At 58.5% G+C, this 22319-nt stretch overlaps 2 protein-coding genes across 3 annotated transcripts in view; one reads left to right on the top strand and one right to left on the bottom strand.

The window, feature by feature from the left end:
• The window catches only part of LOC127462756 (receptor-type tyrosine-protein phosphatase V-like), a 40099-nt gene extending 39170 nt beyond the window's left edge, over positions 1-929 (bottom strand). Inside the window, exon 1 of the mRNA XM_051771636.1 lies at positions 901-929. The gene's annotated coding sequence lies outside the window, so the exon portion shown is untranslated. The remainder of the gene's footprint in view (positions 1-900) is intronic.
• Positions 930-8622: 7693 nt separating this feature from the next.
• On the top strand, positions 8623-22078 carry PTPN7 (protein tyrosine phosphatase non-receptor type 7). 2 transcript variants are annotated; one of them, XM_051771714.1, is made up of 10 exons: positions 8623-8949; positions 14088-14315; positions 14677-14860; positions 15296-15380; positions 15999-16075; positions 17966-18103; positions 18914-19024; positions 19611-19768; positions 20649-20762; positions 21295-22078. In XM_051771714.1, exons 2-10 carry the CDS (start codon positions 14185-14187, stop codon positions 21386-21388), a joined length of 1092 nt encoding a protein of 363 aa, XP_051627674.1. In that variant the 5' UTR covers positions 8623-8949; positions 14088-14184; the 3' UTR covers positions 21389-22078. The 2 variants fall into 2 exon arrangements, with proteins under 2 accessions (XP_051627674.1, XP_051627673.1); XM_051771713.1 differs by lacking the exon at positions 8623-8949 and having other exon boundaries at positions 13830-14315.
• The last annotated feature ends 241 nt before the right edge of the window (positions 22079-22319 follow it).

Raw genomic sequence — 22319 nt, 5'->3', positions numbered from 1 at the left:
CTTCCAGACCTTGGAGCTCTTCCCATTTTGTTGCAGGGGGGGAGGGCAGGCAGGCAGTGGGGGATGTCACCCCTCTGCAAGGCAGGGCACAGCCACACTGTCTGGGCTGGGGGACAGCCAGGAGTGGCAGCAGTGACTCTGTCACCGTCTCTTGGGTGATGCTCTTCACTTCCCCCTGCTCGCTGCTGAAGCCCTGGCAGCTGAGCCCGGGATGCCTGTGGGTGCGAGCCGGGCGCCTGCAGAGCTGGGAAGCGCAGGGCTGCGGTGACTCGGGCACGCCCAAAGCCGGCAGAGCCGGGCAGACCTGCTCTGCACCCCCGGGGCACGGGTGCCGCCCTTGGGGCTGAGCAGGCTCAGGACTTCTCTTCCCCTGGCCAGGCAAGAGGCACTCAGTGGGGAGGGCTGAGAGCAGCCTGGACAGTGCCTGCCCCACACCTACTGCAGGTAGTGCTGGGGCAGCACCTGGATGGCCCCAAAATCACCCACCCCATCGCCAACAGCCTGTGGAACCCTGTGGGGCTCTGCTCTCACCCTGCGATGCGGTGCCAGCAAAGGTGCCTGGTGCTGCCAGGATGCCACACTCACAGAGCCAAGAAGTAGTTATGAAGCAGCTCCCAGTGCCCACTCATGCTTCACCATGCTAGGGAGCCCAGGCATGAGGTACCCCCATGCAGGCACAGCCGTGGAGTGCCAGGCTCTGCTCCCGGCACAGCCACACTCAGGGGCTGCCCATCCCCTGCTGCCCTCCCGGGGTTGTGGCATCGGGTTTGCCCGCGCTGTGCCAGGGCACGGGAGGGTCCGCGCTCCTTTCCTCGCCGCGCACATCCCGGCTTTGGTCGCGCATCTGGGAAGAAGGAGGGGGACAAGGAATGGGAGCGGTACAAGGAATGGGAGCGGTACCTCAGCTGGTGGGTGTCCCCGGTGTGGTCCACAGCCCGTCCCCGTGCGCCTGGCGCATGCGATGGCAACCTGACACGCTCCCACTTGCCGTTTGCTCTGCTCCAGCACGGCCCTGACGCTCAAGTCTGGGCTGGTCCGGCGGGAAGGCCCGCCTGGGCTCGCCCAGCTCTCAGCAGCAGCATGCTGGGGAGGAGGGATGACAGGGGTGTCTCCTGTGGCCCCTTGAGAGCAGAGGTCTGCACTCCTGGAGGGCAGGAGCTGCCTGCCACACTGCAGGTTGGGCACAGCTCACACCCCCCTGCACCTTGCTGGGGTTTGCCCCACATGCTGCAGGTTCAGCTGGGTGCCAGGGACCCTTGGACATGGTTGAGCATCCCCTCGTGCTGCTGCTGCTGCTGCAGAGGGCCAGGGAGAGCCCCAGGTCTCTGATGGAGCCAGCGCAGGTATCCAGCATGTGCACCAGCCCTGAAGGTGTCTGTGGACTGTGATTGTTTAAGGCTTTGCTGCCCTGAGCCCCACTGGACCAGGCACCATCCTGAAGTGAAAGGATCCTGACCTCCTCAGTCCCACATCAAAGGAGATACAGAGGAGTTGCTGTGTTGGCTCAGGAGCATCCCAAGAGCTTGTCCAGGATGGCTCTTATCCTCATCCTGGTGAATAGGTAGCAGCTGGTCCCACAAGGGAGGGTCACACATATTTCAGCCACCAGACAAGAGCCTTCTGCAAACAGGCACCTGTCCCTGCTGGTGTCCCCCCTGCCTCAGCCAGGCTAAAGCTCTCTGCAGACAGCAGGGAGAGGGACAGTGACAGGAAGCCCTGGACACTTCTGCCATGCTCAGCAGTGATGTGAAAATCCAACCTTCAAATTTGGAAAGCGGCTCAGTTTCCGAATACTGCCACAAGCTGAAAATCCCACCTGAAAACGAAACCAGGCCCAGCCTCTGGTTCAAAGTTTCCTGTATAAAAACAAACCTGCTGATGGCTTCATTTGCACACAAAAGGCTTTGTTTTCAGGAGGAAGGTCTCTTTTTTTGGAGGAGTAAACACAAAGCCTGCCCATCCTCCACCTCGACCATGGGAGGGAGATCAACCCGGCAGATCAGGTCGCCAGCGGGGCATTGTCCCGTCTTGCTGCCTGGCTGCTGTCCCTCTCTGGCATCTCCTGTGAGCATACTGCTGCCTGCAGCACTGCCAATGCCAATGCCACTGCAATGCCAACACCACCATCACCATACCCATCTGCAAGCCCGGGACTGAGGCTTGCACAGCCTGTCCACGCCCACCCCCATAGCTGGAGGGTCCCAGGGCATGGGGACAGGTCTTTACACCATGGCAGTCCCGGGGAGCTGTTGTGTGGCACCCAGGGCTGCTCCTGTCCCCACAGCATGGCTGCAGCCTTGGCAGTGCCTGCTTATGCAGCTCCTCAGCTTCTCCCTGGCATCTCCCGCAGCTCCTGGAGCCAAACACAACATGAGCCCGTCTCGTCCGCTGTCAGCAGTGCCTGCAGCTTTCTGCATCCAGCCCCCAGCAGAAGCAGTTCTGCTTCTTCACAGGAGCAGTTGGGGAACTCCTCTGGGTGCTACTCCCCCAGCCCAGCTGCAGGGAGCCCCAGTGCCACCCTCCCCAGGCAGAGGCACGTTTGGGGTTGGCACAGCCTGGTTGCTCCCCAGGGCACTGTTGTAGCCATCCAGCAGTAGTTGCTGTCTCGGACATGTCTTGGCTGCAGGCACAGGTCCTACAGCCATCGATTGCCAAAGGCTTTGCTGGCAGGAGCTCGGCCTCCCCAGGAGGGTGCTGCAGTTCTGGAGCAGGGGTGAGACGCTTGCAGAGGGATGCAGGATCAGCTTCCTCCACTGTTGCCTGCTGACAGTTTTGTCTATCCCTTCAGCCAAGGCTTCTGCTGCTTGACTTAGGATGGTGGGACCATTCACTGGGTCTTGTAGAGTGACACAGAGCTCAACCTTGTCTGTCCAGGGGTCCCCAATGAAGTGTCCACTGAGTTGAACATCCTGGCTTGAGGGTTTGGGGGCATGGAGAGTCTGTGGGGCTTGGAGACCCTCACAGATGCCAGACTTGGAGAGCTGGTTCCTACCCAAGGCACTGGCAGAAGCTATTTTCACCTCTGAGCTGGAACACACCTGCTGTGCCTCAGTTTACCATCCACACGCTGGGAGGCAGAGGTGCTCTGCTGCTGGAGGGGAGGGAGGGAGAGCAGGCTGGTGACAGGCATGCATCAAGCTCTTCTGAGCCTTCTCATCCCCTCCTGGGCTCTCAGTAGCGGTGCATTTGTCATCTGGGCTGCAAAGCCACGCTGTCCTGCATCTCCCATGGGCAGTGCAGCTGGGTTGGGCTGACTGTGGGGCCCAGAGGGACAGTCTGAAGGCTTGGTGGGATCAGCCTGGCTGCTGTTTGGCTTGAGTCACTCGGCTAGGAGAGCCTAAAACAACAAACATCACAGAATAAGGGAATGTTTCACTGTTTTTTTTGGTCGAGTGCTTTCCTGTGTTCTAAGGATCTCTTCCAGCACCTCTGGGCAGAGGACTTGCCTGCACAGAGCCTGGTCCCAGAGCAGACCCCCACCCAGGAGGCATGTTCCGGCTGCTTGACATGTGGCAGAAGAAGAGGTCAGAAAAGATCAGCTCCAGGATCAGCTGTGACCTTTTCTGGAGACCTGCAGCAGGAGACAGCACCATTCCTTCCCCTCTGGGCCAAAAGCATCCCTGAACACATGCTGGCACCCAGCACAAGGATACCACCTGCATACACAGCCTGGCTGTGATTCTTAACAGACACCTTCCCACGGCCTGACACTCCTCACAGGCCTGGCCAGTGGCTCCACAGGCTGCCCTGCCAGGGAAGTGGGCATTGCTGGGCTCAGTGTGCTCTGGCAGGTGCTGTGGGGGTCAGGAATGTCTCGGCACTCTATAGGATGCTGCTGAAGGCAGGGACAAGGGCAGGGTGACATCCCTGTTGTATCTCCTGGGAATGCAGAGTGAGTGTCTCCAAGGTTGTCATCCCTGCACCCCACCTGTGTGTGCAATTTCAGTGTTGTTCCAGCCTGGGGTCCATCCCTGCTCCCCCAGAGCCTGTCTGTAGTGGTGCACACAGGTAAGGTCACCCTGCCTGGTGGTTCCCACCCAGCTCCTGCTGCCACTCATCTGCTCCCTGCCCAGTTCTCCTGCTTTTTCTCTGCCTGTCACCAACCTCCCCTGTGTCCTGGAGGGTACCAGGGCCGGTGGGACCATCCCACCAGGTCTCCAGGGAAACACACAGATATTTTCTCCATTGACAAACATCACCTTTGCCCTCCTTTGCTGCCTGTTGTTAAGAGACCATTGGCAGAGTCTGAGCTGACAGCCTGTGTCAGCCCCTGGGGCCTGTCTGATGGCTGGGAAGAGGCAGCAGAGAGGAGCTGACACACAGGGTGGTTGTCACTGCCTGAATCCATCCTGGCTCTTCGTGGGAGACAGGATCCATCTGGACCTCTTCAGGGTCCATCCTGGATCCACACAGGCTCAGCCATCCCTGACTATGACAGAAACATAAACCAGCCCTTTGCAGGGATGGGGCAAAAGGCAGACATGGGGGTCCTGTCAGAGCCCCAGAGCCAGTCAGTTGTGCAGGACATGGCCCCACACGTGACATCTCCTGCCCAGCTGGCATGGGCAGCGGGTCCCTGCCTGGCACCTGCTTCAGGCCACTGCCCCAGGGCTCTGGGGTCCTTTGGCTGGATTCCAGCTCTGGGCCCGGAGTGGAGCAACCCCAAAGCCCGCTGAGGCATCCCCACTAGTGCTTCTGAGGAGAGGCTCAGGAGACTCATGGGAACAGGGCAGGCCTGAGGGGCTGTGAGAGGAGGTGGAGACATCATGTTCCCCAGCAGTGTTGTGATGCCAGGCTGGCTGGTGGTGTGGCAGGGCAGGGATGGCCTGGCCTAGATGAGAGCAGAGCTTGCTGGCTTTGCAGCCCTCTCTGCACCCCTGTGAGTGTTCTGTCAGTGCTTCCCCATTCTCTTCCCCTCTCGCCATCAGCACAGATCCCTCCTACCCTGTGCTGGTGCCACAGACCTGGGCCCCAGCAGCACAGGCAGGTGGTGGCTGTATCCTGCATTACAGAGGCACCCACCCTGTCCCAAAATGCCCCCCACAAACAGAGGTGAGGTATGGGGAGAGAAGGACAGTGGACTGTGCAGAACTGCACAGTGACCTGCCCACCAGGCACCGTGTCTGTGATCTGCTGCTGTTCCCCGTGGTGGCAGACCCAATGCCTCACTCAGGGTCACTACAAACACCACCCTGGTGCCAGCCCCGTGGCTCGACCCTGTGTCCCTGCCAGCAAGGAGCAGGGCATGGTGCTCAGCAGCCTTGGGTGGTGGAGACAGCTGCTGTCTGGCAAGGCATGGCTTTCACAGGCAAGCAGCCCAACACTTGTGCTGCATCCCAGGCTCTGGTGGCCCCAGTTGCTGCCTTGATTTCTCCTCCAGTGTCAAAAGCTCCATGGCTCCATCCTTCGGCTCTCTGGCAGGAAAGGTGTCCCTGGTCCCACAGCAGTTAGGGACCCCCCTCAGTCCCGACAGCAGGAGGAAATAAACTAAAAAGCTCACAGTTGCTTTTCCTCCAGATCTGGGCCATCTGTGGCCATGAGCACCAGGGCTTCCCCACCGTGAGCTGACAGGAATATTTCTGATGCCTGGAACTGGGATAGGACAGGTGTGCTGTGAGCTTCCATGGCTCAGACCTACGGCTGCGGCGAGACAAAGGGGACTCAGAGGCATCACACAGCATCTCCCAGCAGCAGCAATGCATGGTCCAATGTGGCAGCTTCCTGAATTTCTGAGGCCAGAAAGCACAACCCAGAACAGCTTTCAAGAGTGGACAGGCCCACGGTCTGTCGTGGCCGTGAGCTGGAGGAGCAGCACTGGGCAGACCTGCATTCTGCCTCTGCACTGCTGCCCTCTGGCTGCCTCTGCTGATCCACAGCCAGTCCTTCGGCTGGAGAGGTGGGACCTGCCGTGGCTGTCAGAGGCTCTGCCTCTTGCTATGCAAGAACCATCACAGAATTGTTCAGGTTGGAAAAGCCCTCTAAGATCATCAAGTCCAACCATTAACCCAGCACTGTCATGTTCACCACTAACCCATGTCCCCACGTGCCACATTCACACACCTTTTGAACACCTTCAGGGCTGGTGACTCCACCCTGGGCAGCCTGTACCAGTGTCTGATCACCCATTCAGGGAAGATATTTTTCCTGAAATTAAAGCTGCTGGTATATCCTCCCTGGCCCTTTGGCCTCAGGCAGCTGCATCCACAGATCCATCCTGTGCTGGGGCCAGAGGGTACAGTCCTTAGTGCACAGTTTGTCCAAGGTGAGGTTAAGAAACTTAAACCCCTGTGCAGTGACCAACTCAGCGTTGGTAGGACTCACCACACATATTTCTGCAGTGGATGTTGGCTGATGATGGCTGCTTTAACCATCCCTGCTTACTATCTTCTTTCTAGCTGTTGTCAGAAGAGGATAGAAGAGGGCTAGAAGAGGATCTGTGCCTTCATCATAAAGTCACTGCTGATCCCAGGCCAGATCAGCCTGAGGAAGGCCAGCACTGTTTCCCCTTGCCCAGCAGTGCCTGGGCTCAGGTTTTCTTGCAACAAAAATGGAAGTGACTGCTTTCTAACAGCTTCCTTTCTTTCTGAGTCTCTCTCTCTCTCCCTCCTGCCCCTCCTGCCCAGCTCGTTTCCTGTCATTGGTAATGGCCCCTGCACCTGATGAGAGGTAACTGGGCTCAGTGTCCCCCCAAAAAGAAGCAGCCTGGGCTGGGGGCAGCAGGGCCATGCAGAGCAAACCCAGCTGGGCTTGGCTGGGCTGGGCAAAAGGCTCAGCCTGTGTGCTGGCTGCCAAGGTCCCCACTGCTACAGGGTGCTAAGGGACCCAGGAGAGGAATAACATGATGGGTCTTCAGGATTTTCAGGCCTTTTTGTGTCTTTTTCCTTGAGAGCTTCTTTGCCCTGTGTGCTGTGGGAGGAGTTGGGGGGGTTCCTGTTCCTGGGAGACTTCTCCCTGCCCACACAGCTCACAGGGTTTTGCAGGCAGGTGCTGTGCTCTGGAGCCTCCCGAGGGGACATGTGTGTGTGTCTCCTGGCCTGGAGTAGCTGCTGCTTGCTGCCACCCCACGGGTGTCCCAAGCAAGGCAACAGCTCACTCCCCAGGGGAAACTGAGGCACACAGCGTTTTCCAGGCAGCCTTTCTAAAAGCAAAGCCCTCTTAGAGGCAGACAGGGAAGGACAGGACAAGCCCAAGTGACAGATGGATGAGCTGGGTGATGCCACAGGTGCTGGGTGTGCCTCCAGCAGCGTGTCCTGGGTGACCAAGTCGCTCAATGGCTCTTGCTGTGCTTCTCTGGCTTCTCCACTGGCATTTGTTGGCTACAGAGTCAAAGTCTCAGCACCTTGGAGGTCTGGTCCCACGTGCTGGCTTAGATCCCCTTTACTTAGAACCACCCCTTAGGGACATGGTTTAGTGGTGAACAGTTAACAGTTGGACTCGATCTCAGAGAGATTTTTCTACCTTAATATTTCTGTGATTTTGTGGTTCTATGCACCTGACTTAGGAACAATCTCCTATGCAATTACTCCATTGTAAAATGAAGCTGGAGAGCTTGTTCCCACATGAGGAGAGGAATAAACCAAGCTGATATAAAGCACTTTCACTCTGGGAGACCTATCCCAGGGGAGCTGTTCCTGTGCCAAGGCACCCTCTTTAGCCCACAACAGCACCAGCTTTGCATCACTGTTAGCCCACCCTGGTAGGGCTGGTGGTTCACCTGCTCTGCCTTTCTGCTGGCAAATTTGGAGGAAAGCTCAGCTTGTTTGCAGGAGTTGTGGGAGAATATCTAATTCCAGAAACCAAAAGTGGTTCTACTCAGCAGTCATAGAATCATAGAATATGCTGAGTTGGAAGGGACTCATGAGGATCATCGAGTTCAACTCCTGGCCCTATGCAGGACTCCCCAAGAATCCCACCCTGTGCCTGAGAGCATTGTCCAAATGCTTATTGAACTCAGACAGGCTTGGGGCTGTGACCACTTCCCTGGGGAGCCTGTTCCAGTGCCCAACCACCCTCTGGGTGAAAAACCTTTTCCTTTCTACTCTAAGCCTCCCCTGACTCGGCTCCTGCTGTTCCCTTGAGTCCTATCACTGGTCATGAGAGTGAAGAGATTGGTACATGCCCCTCTGCTTCCACTCATGAGGATGCTGAAGACTGCAATGAGGTCTCCCCTCAGTCTCCTCTTCTCTGAACAAATCAAGTGATTGAAAGAAGAAAAAAATCCAGCAGTTAAGCAAGAAATCCAGGTGTTAAACCCTCCTCCTGGTTCTCCTTGAGGAGAGGGCAGAAGCACAGGGGCTGGCAGGATCAGCGGTGATGCCTTGGCAAGACAACCAGCAATTGCTTAATTGCTCCCAGCCCGAGCCAGGCAGGAGCAGGAGCTGCACAGACTGTCATCAGTCACGGGGAGAAAGGTCACACACCGGCTGGTTCTGACTCGGAGCCCGGGATCAGCCCCACGCCGGTGGGATGCCCGAGGGTCCAGGCTCGCCTGCGGCGCAGCCCTGCGGGCTCTGAGCTCCCGCATCCCCGCTTGTGCCGGGGCTGTCCTTGGGAATGCGCTCCCGTGGAGGACTCCGGAATAGCGAGACGCTGTTCTCCGGAAAAGCAATCTGCGGAGGTGCTTCCCTCAGCTCCGGGTCCTCGCTGTCCCCGGGCCGGCGCGGCGGAGTCCCCGGCAAAGGTGCGGTACCTGGGCTGTTCGCACCCCCCCGGCCGGCTCTGCGGGATGCTCCGGGGGATCGCACCGTCCTCCTCACGCCTGCCGGGAGCTGATCGCCCGGTGTGCACAGAGTCTGCTCAGTCCCGAGGCAGCTGCTTCACCTTCAAGCCTGTGAGCGATGTTTAGGCGGTGGAGGAGATGGGCTCGTTTCCAAAAGCCTGCAGGACGTCCTGAGTCCCAGCCGTGTCAGCGGAAGCAGGACCAGCCCTTCCTGAGTGCCGGACCCAAAGGTGATGGGGGCCTGGCGGGACAAGGCAATCCCAGGGAGTGAGGCTGTGGGGCAGCATCTGTGCTTTGGGTGCCAGTTCGGTGCCTGCCTGGGCTGAGGTGACTTTGGGGCTACATTGCTGTTTGGAGAGGATGAGGAGAGGGTGTGTGAATCAAGGGAGGGAGGCTGGGTGAGGAGGCCCATGCTCAGGAGGTCGGGGGGCAGAAATGGGCATAAGGACTGGCTAGGGAAGTGGGAAGAACCGCTCCCAGTCTGGAGCTAGAAGGTGCCCTTTGCACAAGGGGAACTGGCTCTGAGATCACAGCCAGAGGTGCAAGATGATCCCATGGAAGTGGAGTTGTAAACTGCAAGTGAACAACAGCAAGTACCAGCCAGGGATAAATCCAGATTTTCCTTCCCAGAGCACCAACTCTGTAGGGTCCCCACGTGTTGCTGAAAGTAAACCCACAGCCATACCTCAGGGCCTCTGAGGCTCTGGCACAGACCTCTCCAGTCCCTACATCCCAACAGATAATCCTAATGCACAAGTGTTCATGGACACAGGACACAGGGGATCCCAAGCCTGGCACATGCCTGGTTGGGTCAGGGTGCATGGCTGGTGTGGTAAGAGCTGGGACCCTTTCCCCAATGTCTGCCCCTCCATCACCAAGCTTTGCTGTCCCAGCACCACTTTGGACATCATCATAACCCCTGACATCCCACTGGCACCAAGGTTGGAGCAGAGAGGAGAGCTGGGGAAGAAGGGATGTTCCTGTTCTGGGTCCTGACCCTCCTTCCCCACAAGACAAAGGAGGCAGGAAGGTGAGGGGCACAGCTGTGACCTTATGGGACCCTCCTCCTCAGAGCCATTTCCTTCAGTGTTGTTTCCCCCCATAACCTCCTGGGCTTTACCCTCTGGGGAGTCAGGTTCCTCTTTGCCCAGGGCAGATTGCAAAGGGGGTGGCTGCCCTGTTGTCCTGGTCCTGTCCTTACAGTAAACTGTCCCTGGGTTGGGATCTGCCCCCAGACTGGACACCCTCTCCCCTCAAAGCCCAGTCATTCCTAGCCCCAGCAGTCCCTGCTTGTAGGATCCAGCAGCTCCCCCTCTGCACCCCAGGCCAGCCTGATGCAGCTGGTGCAGAGCTGTTGATATGACATGGGATGAGTGTGGCTGCACGTGAAAAGCACAGTCCCTTGCTTTGCACCACTGGCCAGAGCAGCTCCCAGCTCTTTGCTCCCCCCTGTACCCCCCTGAGGATCCAGCCAGGTCCCTCTGGAGGAGCCAGCTGGTAGCATCATGTTCCAAGCTGGTGCTCAGAGGTGGTCAGGAGTGATGTGCCCAAAAGTGCTTGTGTGTGTGTGTGTGTGTGTGTGTGAGTGTGGGCACGTCTGGGACTTCACTGCTCGAGGTATCTGCCTGCCCTCCGCCTGCTCAGGCAGACACCGATCAGTGACCAGGGACATTCTCTGTGCACATGTGGATGTGCATCTGCTGTGTGCAGCCTGGGGGTGCAGGGGCCATTCCCAGGGGGGCAGCAGACATGTGGCTGGGTGCAACAAGGTGCAGGGGGCAGGTTGTTGTTTCAGGAGTGGGCACTGAAAGCTGAAAAGTGCCCTGGGTCAAGTAGTGTGTTCTGGGCCCATCTGCTCCTGGTCTCCCTCATATCCAGTCTATCTCCCCCATCTCATGCCTCTTTTCCCACCAGCACCTTGTCTTTCAAGGGTCTCCACCAGTCTGTGTCCCATTCCATGCTCCCTCTCCCCTCAAATGCACCTCCTCAGACTGCTGGTGCTTCAGCAGAGGGGAGGAAGAGGAGCTATGCTGGTGGGTGGGAGCACACTGGGTTCCACTCGTGCACCATCAGAGGCATGTAGGGGTCAAAAAATCCCAGCAGTACAGACCTTTCTGTCCCTGGGACCCTGGGCCATGGCACATCCCTGTACCACATCCCTACTTCCCTCCTGCCTTCCCCCCATCCTGGGTCTTGGGTAGAAGGTGGCACTGCCAGCGTCTCCCAGGGGTGCCCAGGGAAGATGTTCTGGCACCTTGGCACCCCCCTGCACACCCGCTCCTGCAAACACACAGGTGTGCACACAGGCAGCTCTCCAGCTCAGTGACCAGCAGTGCTGGCACCACACATCCCAGGGACGGGACAGTGGCCACAAGGAGCTGGGCTGGAGCTGGCCCAGGATGGAGGTGGCCCAGGCTGGGAGCTCTCCAGGGCAGAGCGGATGAGGGGAAAGGTGTTTGGGATGTGGTGTCCATGGGGGATGGGGGGGTTGGGATGTGGTGTCCATGGGGGATGGGGGGGAGTTGGGGTGTGGTGTCCCTGATGTTTGGGGGTTGTTTGGGATGTGGTGTCCATGGTATCTGGGGGTGGTTTGGGATGTGGTGCCCATGGTATCTGGGGTTGTTTGGGATGTGGTGTCCATGGTGTCTGGGGTTGTTTGGGATGTGGTGTCCATGGGGGATGGGGGAGGTTTGGGATGTGGTGTCCATGGTGTCTGGGGGTTGTTTGGGATGTGGTGTCCATGGTATCTGGGGGTTGTTTGGGATGTGGTGTCCATGATGTCCGGGGTTCTTTGGGATGTGGTGTCCATGGTGTCCGGGGTTCTTTGGGATGTGGTGTCCATGGTGTCTGGGGGGTGGTTTGAGGTGTGGTGTCCATGGTGTCTGGGGGTTGTTTGGGATGTGGTGTCCATGGTGTCCGGGGTTGTTTGGGATGTGATGTCCATGGTGTCTCGGGGGTGTTTGAGGTGTGGTGTCCATGGTGTCTGGGGGGGTTTGGGATGTGGTGTCCATGGGAGCTGGGGGGTGCAGTGGGAGCTGCTGCAGCACAGCAGGGTGGGGGCTGAGGAGGAAGGAAGCAGCAGTGTCTGAGCAGAGTCCGGGCAAGAGCAAACAGGAAGAGTGATGGGGATGTGGCAGGAAGGATGTGCAGTGCCATAAGGGCAGACCTGTCCTACCTGAGCCAGACTCTCCAGGGACCTTCCTCCCCAAATACATCCCCTGCCCTGCCCTGCTGCAGAGGGGGAGCCCATATGTCTTCCCCTGAGGTGCCCAGGGATGGTCGTGGGTGCAGAGAGGTGCTGGGTCCCCACATGGCCATGGGTTGGGGGATGGTGGGGTGACACCAGGAGCACACTGCACATGGCCAGGCATTGAGAGTAAGAGGCACTGAGCGAGCCCTGGCTCATCCCACAGTGGGATGGGGAACAGCTGGGGCACAGCCTGGGCAAGAGGATATGGGCAGGAGAGCAGGGATGGGAGGACTCATCCTGGCTTCCTGCAGGAGAGGAGGTGGGGTCTGGTGCCCCCAGAATAACACCACTGCACCACGTGGAGCATCCCACCTCAACCTCTGCCAGCGGCCTCCTGTGGCCAGGTCTTGCCTGTCGCTCCATGCCCCATGGGTGGCACCAGTGCTGGCCATGGCTTGTCCCAGAGAGCATTGAGCACACCCCACCAGCCCCACCGGCGATGCCCGGGGAGGCACCCCGGGGGTTTGGGGGAGGTCAGGCTGTGCCCGGAGACGCAGGATGCAGGACGGGGGTTCGCCGGTGGGGAGCAGGGCTGGGTCTGCAGGCGGCCCAGCGGAGCCGAGCTGCAGAGATGTGGCCGGTATGTGTGTGGGCGGCAGGCAGGGTGGGGGAGAAGGAGGGAGAGGAAGCAGCAGAGGCAGCAGCTCCTTTGATAAGCAGCTTCCTGAACACTTTAAACCGTGGTGTCAGAGCGAGCCGCGCGGTGCCCGCGGGCCTGTGCCGGGACCGACGAGCCCCCAGCGCAGGGCAGCAGGTAGGCAGCCCCCCAGCCCACCCCTGCCGCCCACTGGAGACGAGACCCCCAATGGGCAGTGCCGGGCCCCGTGCCCAGGGGTGGTGGGCATGTGCTTGCAGCCAGGCAGCCCCAGGCAGGGCTGGGAGGCTGGACAGGGTGATAGGAGCACCTCCCTGCAGGTACTGGCAGCTGGGGCTCTTCCTAGGGTGCCTCTTTGCCAGCCAGGGGCTTGGCCAGGGCATCTCCCAGATGTTTCCTGGCTGGAGCACAAGGGACAGCTGCCGGGGTGGGAGCCTGGGCTGTCTCTGGTCAGGGTCTCTCTTGGTGCTGCAGTTCCTGCTCATGCCTTGCCTGTCTGGGGAACACCAGGACACACTGAATGGGGCACAGGGCACAGGGCATGGGGCTGGTGTGTGTGGCAGTGGTGGCACTGCCACCCCCAGAAATGACACTGGGCAGCAGGGAGTCTTGGAGAACATCTCCTGCCCTAGCTGTGTTCCTAACCACCATGTGGACCTGGCTCTTCACAAGACCTCCCTGAGCAGATGGGCTAACAGGGATCCCACTCTTTGCCCACCAAGAGCTCTGATTCTACATCATTCCCTGTCTCCTCATGGAGGGAGCTGGGGGTGAGAAGGAGCCTTAGGATCCCAGTGTGCTGCATGCACTATGAGGAGCTGTTCTCAGAGGTGAACCAGCATCACCCACAAGCCCCCAGTCCTGTATCGCTGGGGCTGGTGATGGAGGAGCCCTGGCACCTCCCCCGGCTGGGCTGCCCCATCACCTCTTGCTCAACCACCCAGATAAAGCAGTTTCCTCTTGACAGTTGCTGAGACCTGCAGGAGGGAGGAGGCTGTCCCAGGTCATCCCTCCCTCGCCAGAGTCATGAGGCTGTTGAGGGAGCCTGGTCTGTGTCTCCCTGCAGCAGGAGCTGGCCAGGCTCCCTGCAGTGGCTACAGCCCACCTCGTGTCACCTGCTGAACACTGCTGGGCTCATGTGTTCCAGCTCTCCCACTTCCCACTGTTTCCCCAGGCTGAAGCAGGCGTGGCAGGGAAGGGCTGGAAACATAGGGCAGCATGTGCTTCCCATGGAGGTGGAGAGCATCTGGGGCTTCCAACACAGAGGGTGGGTGTCCTGCCCTCGGGGGAAGCAGGTGCCATGCCCAGGGTCACCAGTGGTGTCTGTTGGGTTGCAGTGCTGCAGCATCCCAGAGGGTGACTGTGCTGGGAGCTCTCCCTCTGCCATCCACCTGGATACAGAAGCTGGAGGTCCTGATTCCAGGACAACTGCGAACTTAAAACCCATCTCTTGCTTGCAGACCATCTGCTGGGGAGTCCACCCAGCCTCATTGTATGTCCCAGATCTGCCTTTTCCTTTCCAGCCTCTTCTCCTCTGATGGCTCTGTGATTCCCCAAAAGTTGAGGGCCCACCGTGACCCACCCTGTGCTTCAGGACGAGGGCTCTGTGGCTGCTGCAGCATGGTCCAAGCCTGCTTGGTGTGCTCCAGAGTTCATAAGGGCAGCCTGGCAGCCCAGGCAGCTGTGGCAGACATGGACAAGCGGGACAAGCCCAGTCCCTCTGCCAAGAAGCACGTGCGTCTCCAGGAGAGGTGAGTGTGGCTCAGCCCTCATGGGGATACCCACAGCACTGCTCATCCCCAGGGCTCCCCCAGACTTCCCTCCTTACAGCCCTCCACCTGCCAGCACGTGCAGGTGCCAGGTCTGAAGGTGGAGGCAGGCCTGACCCCCCACCCAGCCCAGGATAAATCTCGACACCGCCTTCCAGGGGCTTCCCAGCCAAAAGGCAAAATGAGCAGCTCAAGTTCCTTGTTTCTCAGTCCTCCCATCTACCGGGGTCTCTGCCTGGCTTTTGTTCAGTGTGGGGTGGTTTTAACTGATGATATGGTGGGATGGGCTCTCCTTCTGTCCCTGGGTGGCAGTGGGTCAGCCAGGGACCCCTTTGCCTTGCAGGAGGGGCTCCAACGTATCACTGGTGCTAGACATGAGCTCTCTGGGGAGCGTGGAGCCCATCCAGCCCGTCTGCACACCACGGGACATCACGCTGAAGTTCCTGAGGACATCCAGCCACGTGCTGAGGAGACAGGAGCTCCAACAGCATGCCCAGTGCCTGGCACAGCTCCAGGAGGAGTTTTCGGTGCGACGCTTCCCTCTTCCTCCTCACCGCAGGGGTGGCAGGGGCTGGTGATGGTGGCACAGACAGGGGTGGACAACTCTGAGAGAGGTTCTGACCCCAGCTGTGCCCCACAGCCCTGGTGGTGGGGCAGGCAGAGTGGGCAAGCAGAGGGCAGGGGTGCCCAAGGTACCACCCTCTCCCTGGTGCAAACACATCCTTGGGGTCCCTGGGGTCCTGCCCTCCCATGACAAGCTCTTCTCCCAAGGTGGCCTCTCTGGAAAAAGTCCCACATCATCTGGGGTAAGGACAGGGCTCATCCCAAGAGCTGGCATCTCTGGTGATGCCAGTGGGTCCCTGGGCCAGCTGTGCACTTCTGAGGGACCAGCTCTGCCACCACCAGGGTACACAAGTGGCAGTGATGAGCCTTTCCTCACGCCTGTTCTCTTTCCCCTGCAGAAAATCCCACCCAACTTTGTGAATCCAGAGGAACTGGAGATCCCTGGACGTGCCTTCAAGGACAGATACAAAACCATCCTCCCCAGTACGTGCCACTGCATCCCTTTGCCTCCCATTTGCCCATCTTTGTTTGCTCATGGGAGAGGGATGACTTGGAGCAGCCCTGGCATGGGGGTGGGCGTGCCTGGGTGCTCTTGGTGTTCCTGCTGTGTTTGTTCCTACCTCCCATGTAGCAGGAGCTGGGTGTTGCAGGGGGTGCACACAGTGCTAGGGGGTGGTACATGGGGAGCTACTCCCTGGGATGTCCTGCCTACAGTGCAGGATAGCCCAGCCTGGGTTGCACCTGCCACCCTGCAGTCTTACATGTCCCAAGGACATGCCCCTAGGGATGTAAAGGCTGAGGATGTCGTGGAAGGACTCGTCTGGGCTCTAGTCAGGCACTGTGGGAATGTCCTGGGGGGGTCGTGCCCGGCAGGTGAACTAACCCATGTGCTCACTGTGGTACGTGCAGGTTTGGGCACATACCTGGGCTGTGCCTTGCCAGGGCACTGAGGGTGAAGTGGGGCGAGTACGGGCCTGAGGGAGGGTGCAAACAGCTCTGAGTATGGCACGGAGTGGGAGGACTCAGCCTGCAGTCCCTGAGGCTGAGACAGGGAGGATGAGTAGGGTCAGTCCCTGGGGTAATACCTGCCATGTCTTCCAGATCCTGAGAGCCGGGTCTGCCTGCGGAGGGCAGGGAAGCAGGAGGAGGACAGCTACATAAATGCCAACTACATCACGGTGGGTGTTCTGCCTGGGCAGAGCGTGGGCAGGCTCCCAGGTCCTGCAGCCCATGGCTCAGGGCAGTCTGCAGGTGTCACACTGTCACCCACTGCCCTGGGCCTGCCCTGGGGCAGCAGTTTTAACTTGCCACCCCTTTTGGAGCTGGAGAGATGCAGCTCTGCCCGAGCAGGGCAGACACGCTGCTCCTTTTGCTGGGAGAGGTTCATGAGGGGGCTGCTCTCAGCTGTCCCTCGACAGGCTGCTTTGCAAGTGCTCCTCCATCTCCTCCTCACACACTGGCCCACTGTCTGGCAAGGCCATGGGAGGCAAGCTATGCCAGTAGAGCATGGCAGCTCAGAGATCCTCAACCCTCACACATCCAGGGATTTCTCTCTGCTCAGGGGGTTTGTTACAATTTCCCAAGAGGAAAGCTTAATGAAGGTGGGGTTTGTAACAATTTCCCAAGAGGAAAGCTTAATGAAGGTGGGGCATGGCTTATTTTTGGCACCTGATTAGGTCCCTTTCCAGAGACTGAGAAATCCCCAGACCCAAGAGTGTTACTTAGACAACCTGATTTTGATATCCATCCCTGTGCAAACCCTTCCAGGCTGCAGCCTCGCTTGTGCTGAACCACATATCACCCTTAAATGGGATCTTGTGTCAGCCAAGTGCCAGGTGCCTGGAGGGCAGGTTTCTTTCTGAGCAATTCATCTCACTTTGGCATTCTTCCCTTGGGACTGGCCAGGGTGCTGGGAAGCAGAGGTGGGGCCACAGACACTGTGAGTGCGTGGCAGCAAGGGGAAGTGGGACTTGGAAAAATAGCCCACAAAAAGTGCTCTCTGGGGTGATGGACAGACCCTTGATCACATCAGCCCCACCTGGGATTGATGCTTTCCCTGCTGATGGTGTTCCATGAAATGTTTCTGAGTGTGAGATTTTAGGTCTTTTAACTTGCCTAGTAGTGCATGTAAGGCAGTCATCAACAATTGTCTTATAAAGTTAGCCCTGAACTTTAGTGATTAGATTAAATTCCCTGGGGAGACCCACCATACACACACACCTTAAGCGGGGCTTAAGGGCAGTACACAAATGCAGATAAGCAAATGAACTTATACATCAATTCTTCAGAGGACAGTCCTTAACAATTTTAAACTGAGATCTCTTTTGACAAAGCTGTACAGCTTTACAGCTCTGCCTGGAGTGCTGTGTCCTCGCTTTTCCAAAAGCTGGGGTGCTTGGGGGTGCCTCCCCCAGCATCTCTGTGGCATCCTCAGCTGGGTCCCAGACTCCTTGATGTGTTGCCAAATGGAATGTCCAGCTGGGAGCTGGAGTAACTTGTTACTGACCCTGGGAGAGAGATCTCCTACACCTCTGCTTGTACATCAAGCTCCTGCCAGCTGCTGCTGCACACTGTCCAGGGCCGGGGGGTGAAGCAGGAGATGAGCAGGACTCGGAGCTTTTAGATATCTTTAGTAATTCTATGCTGGGGGAGGAAGTGGCAGTGGAGGCAGAGAACTCTTGGAGCTGTGAAACTGGGACTCTTGCTTGTCCTTGTGGAAATGCCCACAGTGAGGAGTGCAGGTCCCTGCGAGGGCTCTGCCTTGCCAAGGCATCCACCACGCTGGCTGTCGTCACCAGGGGTGCTTGCAGGAGCTTGGGTGCACAAGGCCAGCTCCGTGGACTTGCTCGTGGACGTTGGGACCAGCAGGATGGTGAGGATGCCTGGTATGCCCTCATCAGGTCTGTAAAAGCATTTCAAGGACAGGTTTAGTAGGAAATAATGTGTGTGGCTCAGGCTTTCACCTGTAGAGGCAGAAAAGGCCGGTAAGGGTTGGAGAGGTCTGGAGACAGGCCCCCCCCTCCCCTCGGGGTCCCCCCAGCTTCCCTGATGGACCGTGTGCTCGGCAGGGCTACGCGGGGCGGCCCCGGGAGTACATCGCCACGCAGGGCCCCATGCTGCACACCGTGACCGACTTCTGGGAGATGGTGTGGCAGGAGGAGGCACCCCTGATCGTCATGATCACCGAGCTCCAGGAGCGCAAGGAGGTACCAGCGCCCCTCCCGGGCACCGCCCCCAACCAGGGCCACGGGGTGGGGTGGGGTGATGCCAACAGCGAAGGGTTGTGCGAGGGCAGGCGTGGGGTCTGTGCACGTGCTTGCTGTGCTTTGGTCTCCGAGGGTTCCCTGATGGATCAGGTGGAGGAGGAGGGTCCCAGGGCTGCAGCCCTGGTTCCACGCAGCAAAGCTGCTCTTCCTCACATGGCCTCGAGTTCTGGGCATGCTTTGCCAGCTGGATTAGAGGCTAAAGGGATTAGAGCAACCCCTGGGCAGGGGGCAGAAGCAGCAGGCAGCAGTGCCCCTCTGGCCCCCCACAGCTCTCCCTTGGGTTAGGAGCTCTCAGCCAGGAGATTAAGCTGGGGTGGGAGCCTGCAGTGCTGTGCCTTTGCTGGGAACCCTGGCTCGCCATCCAAGCAGCACCAGCCTGGGGGAACTGAGAACTGAAAACTCACTCTCTCTTTCATGGCCATGTCCTTGCTCCCTTCTCTCCTGACTGACAGCCTCCCTGTGCCCTGGGTCCTGCTGGGCCTGGAAGCTCCCAGGGGCTGGGGAGAGCTATGCAGCCCTGGGGTCTGAAAGCCAGGGCAGGCATGGGAGTGGCTGAAGGGCAGCAGATGCAGGGAGAGGGATCTATCCCTTCTTTGCTTCCCCTCTGTATCACTTCCACATCCACCTTCCCCACTCCCCCACGTCCCCCCAGGTGATGCCCCTTCCCAAGAGCACTGAGCCAAGCACAGCTCAAACATCCAGCAGGTGCCTTGAGCATCTCACAGCCACAAAACCTGACTTGTCCTCCAGAAATGTGTCCACTACTGGCCTGAGAAGGAAGGCACCTACGGCCCCTTCACCGTGCGCGTGCAGGGGCTGAGCGAGGGCGCGGAGTACGTGGTCCGGGATCTCTGCATCCAGGTGGGTTCCAGCCCCACCCTGGGGTTAGAGGGGCAGTGCAGCGGGGCCCAGCTGTGCCCCTAACACCCCTGGGGATCTGTAGTGAGATGGCAATGCTGTGTGATAGGAAAGAGGGGGGTTCATGGTTCTCAGGATCCCCCTGCCAGAGGAGAGGCCTGCAGAGCTCCTGCCTGGGGGGGCTGGGAGGGAGCAGGACCCAGCCCTGGGGTGTGGAGGAGAGGGGGTCAGCTGGGCAGAGTAGTGCTACCAGCCCACTGTTGTTTGCACTGTGTTGCTGGGCTCTGCCCCATGGGCTCCCCATGGTCACCCTGGACTGACACTAGCCTAAAGGATCTTGTTTGCTTTGTCTGGACTCTGGGGACAGTATTGGGACACTGCATCTGTTCCCATCTTCTGGGACGGGACACATCCCATTTTCCCTGGCCCAGGGGTCTCTCCTGGGTGTCTGGCAGAGGCTCTAAAAGGGATTTGGGAGGAGAGCAGCTGAGATGGGTACAGGCTGCTTGGCTTCTGCTTGAGCTGGACTATCCTTTCATTTGGCCAGTGCTCCCACATCCTGATTTCTCTTTCTTCTGTGCTGAAAAAGCTTGAAGGAGAATGTCGGGAGGTCAAACACATCCTCTTCCCTTCCTGGCCGGACCAGCAAACACCCGAGTCAGCCAAGCCTCTGCTGCACCTGGTGTCCAAGGTGGAGGAGACTCTGCAGACTGCAGCCAGCCCAGGGCCCATCGTGGTGCACTGCAGGTAAGAGCTTGCACCTCACCTGATTCCTGTCTGTACTTCACTTTGGAATCAGCCTGCCTGAGAAAAACCCACATGTGAATGCTCATGTGCTGGTGCTGTGCAGAAATCCCAGGACACAGCAACCCCACAGCAGAGTTGTCAACCAGCAGGCCCTGTCCTGGCAGCAGGATGGAGGCATTAGCCTGGCACATCCTGCACCTGGGTCCATGGACAGCAGGCTGCAGGAGAGGTCTGCAGCCGGGACCCAGCCCCATGGTACATCCACAGCTCTGGCTCTGGAAGACCCTGCTTGACCCCTGGGTGATCCCTTCCAACCTGGCCCATTCTGTGACTCTGTGATTCCTGCTCACTCTGCCACTGAGCATGGCCTGTAGCTTGGTTGTGGAGCTGTGTTTCAGGGCAGCCCTCCTGCAGGAGGTGGCCTCTGCCTATTTTCTCCCCCTGCTAAGTGAATTTGGGGACAGCAGAGCAGAGCACCTGATTGTCCCTGTGGAACACACTCATCACTCATCATGTGCTGCTGCAGGCTGGGTGCTAACTGCTGAGGGCTGAGGTCAGAGCCCAGCTGGGAGGGGAAGGGGCTGCAGAGCCCCCTGCACAGTGCAGGGACGGGGCATGGGCTGGTTTTGTGCTTCCAGAGCAGCCTCAGCCATGCTGTGCAACACAGCAAGACCCCCTTGCCATTGGCAGAGTGACCCCAGCCCATGCCTTTTGGTGCCTGGCTAAGGAGGTTGGTCTGGCAGCTGGGACTGGGGCCCCAGCATCCCTCTAGGAAGAAATCACGGCAGCAAACCAATCCAGGAGTGCATCCAGCCCAGGCAGATGGAGGTCCATGCAGTGGCTGCTGTCGGTGCTCAGCACAGCTCTGTCTGTCCTGCAGTGCAGGCATTGGCCGCACAGGCTGCTTCATCGCCACCAGGATGGGGTGCCAGCAGCTGAAGGACAAGGGGGAGGTGGATATCCTGGGAATCGTGTGCCATCTCCGCATAGACAGGTGGGTGCTCAGAGCAGGAGGCTCCTTGGAGGGTCCTGCTGGGTGCCAAGCCTGGGAGGAGGGATGTGGGAGGGGCGTGGGCATGGGCATCCCGAGGGGGCACGGGGACTATTTTTGGTGGAAACCAGAAGGGTTGCTGGAGGATGCAGATGTGTGGAAAGCAAACAATTCCCAGTGCCAGGCTGGTTCTGCTGAGATCTGACCTGAGGATATGAGGGACAGGAGAGGGGCTCTGAATCTGGCAGCCATCTGCTCCTTCCCTTCCAGCTCAGCCATTAAATCCAGAAACACTCTGTCTGGCCCCTTTTCAAGAAGTACTGGTAAATACTAGAGCCAAATCAGTTTCTAATCTCATTTTGAACAGCCCAGCAATGCTTCTGAGCCCCTGTACTCTTTGGGCAGCTCTGGTGCCTGTTTCAGAGGCATCTAAACATGGTTGGTGATGCAGGAATATTGTGCCCCAGGAGCAGAGAGCTGGGAACGGGGTTCTGGGTTTGGTTAAGTGTCAGTGGGCCCTGCCTTTCCCTTGCAGAGGTGGGATGATCCAGACAAGTGAGCAGTACCAGTTCCTCCATCACACTCTAGCTCTCTACGCTTCCCAGCTGCCAGAGGCTGGAGGCCACTAGCACAGGGCTCCCACCAGGCTTCTAGCTCCCCACTCCAACCTCTCCTGCACCAGCCTCGGGGACACCTCCACCAAAACCTCTCCTGACGCTGCCAGGCCACAGAAAAGCAGCACAAACATCCCTTGGGATGAGCACAGCTGAGGAAACCCACGGGGGCTGTGGCCTTGGACCCTGGGGACGAGTGAGGTGTGGTGGGTTCACGTGAGGGGTGCACTGGGTGCTCGAGGTGGCTGTTGCTGCTGCCTCGAGGCAGATTTCACCCATGGAAAGAAGCTTTGGCTTTGAGAGGTGCAAGATCGTGAACCAGAAGAGCAAGCTGTGCAGAGGAACTGCATGCCTGGGGAGCGCCGGGAGCGCAGTTTGCCTTTTACCTGCACAGAGGTGTTCACTCTGTTAGATGCAGCGCTGGTAGAATCACCCTGAAATAAATGGAGCCTCTCTCCTGGCTGTGCATCGTCTGTGAACAGGGCTGGGCTTGCTCCAACCACACACCATGAGGCTCTTCTTGCTAAAGACACACCTTGATGGGTTAGTACAACAGGTGCACAGTCAGCTACCATTGTTCCATGGCTTGTTTTTCTCTCCACCTTCAGCCAACACCTTCTCAACTGCCCTAAAGTAGAATCATGGAATCATTAAGGTTGGAAAAGACCTCCAAGATCATCAAATCCAACCTTTTACTGAATCCCATTGTGCCCACTAAACTGTATCAGGAAGTGCCATGTTCAGTCATTTCTTGAACACCTCCAGGGATGGTGACTCCACCACCACCCTGGGCAACCCGTGCCAGTGCCTGACCACCCTTCCAGGGAAGAAATTATCCCTAATATCCTTAATATTTTCCCTAATATCCGAACCTCCCCTCTTCCAAGCAGGGGAGATTCCCAAATGCATCTGCAGTTTGCAATTGCCTTCCCTGGAGAGGTGAGTC

The sequence above is a fragment of the Manacus candei genome, unplaced genomic scaffold (genome assembly GCF_025592945.1).
Source record: "Manacus candei isolate 608988 ecotype Guabito, Panama unplaced genomic scaffold, ASM2559294v1 h1tg000139l, whole genome shotgun sequence".
NCBI lineage: Eukaryota > Metazoa > Chordata > Aves > Passeriformes > Pipridae > Manacus > Manacus candei.
Note: the sequence above shows the minus strand (reverse complement) of the source record. Positions and strands in the feature narration are given on the sequence as shown.

Excerpts from the sequence above, each read along its gene's own strand:
- PTPN7 (XM_051771713.1), top strand. The coding sequence starts at position 14,059 with ATGTCCCAGATCTGCCTTTTCCTTTCCAGCCTCTTCTCCTCTGATGGC. Across the intron at positions 14,316-14,676 it reads CACGTGCGTCTCCAGGAGAG|GAGGGGCTCCAACGTATCAC; the intron begins GTGAGTGTGGCT and ends TTTGCCTTGCAG. Across the intron at positions 20,763-21,294 it reads TGCCATCTCCGCATAGACAG|AGGTGGGATGATCCAGACAA; the intron begins GTGGGTGCTCAG and ends TTTCCCTTGCAG.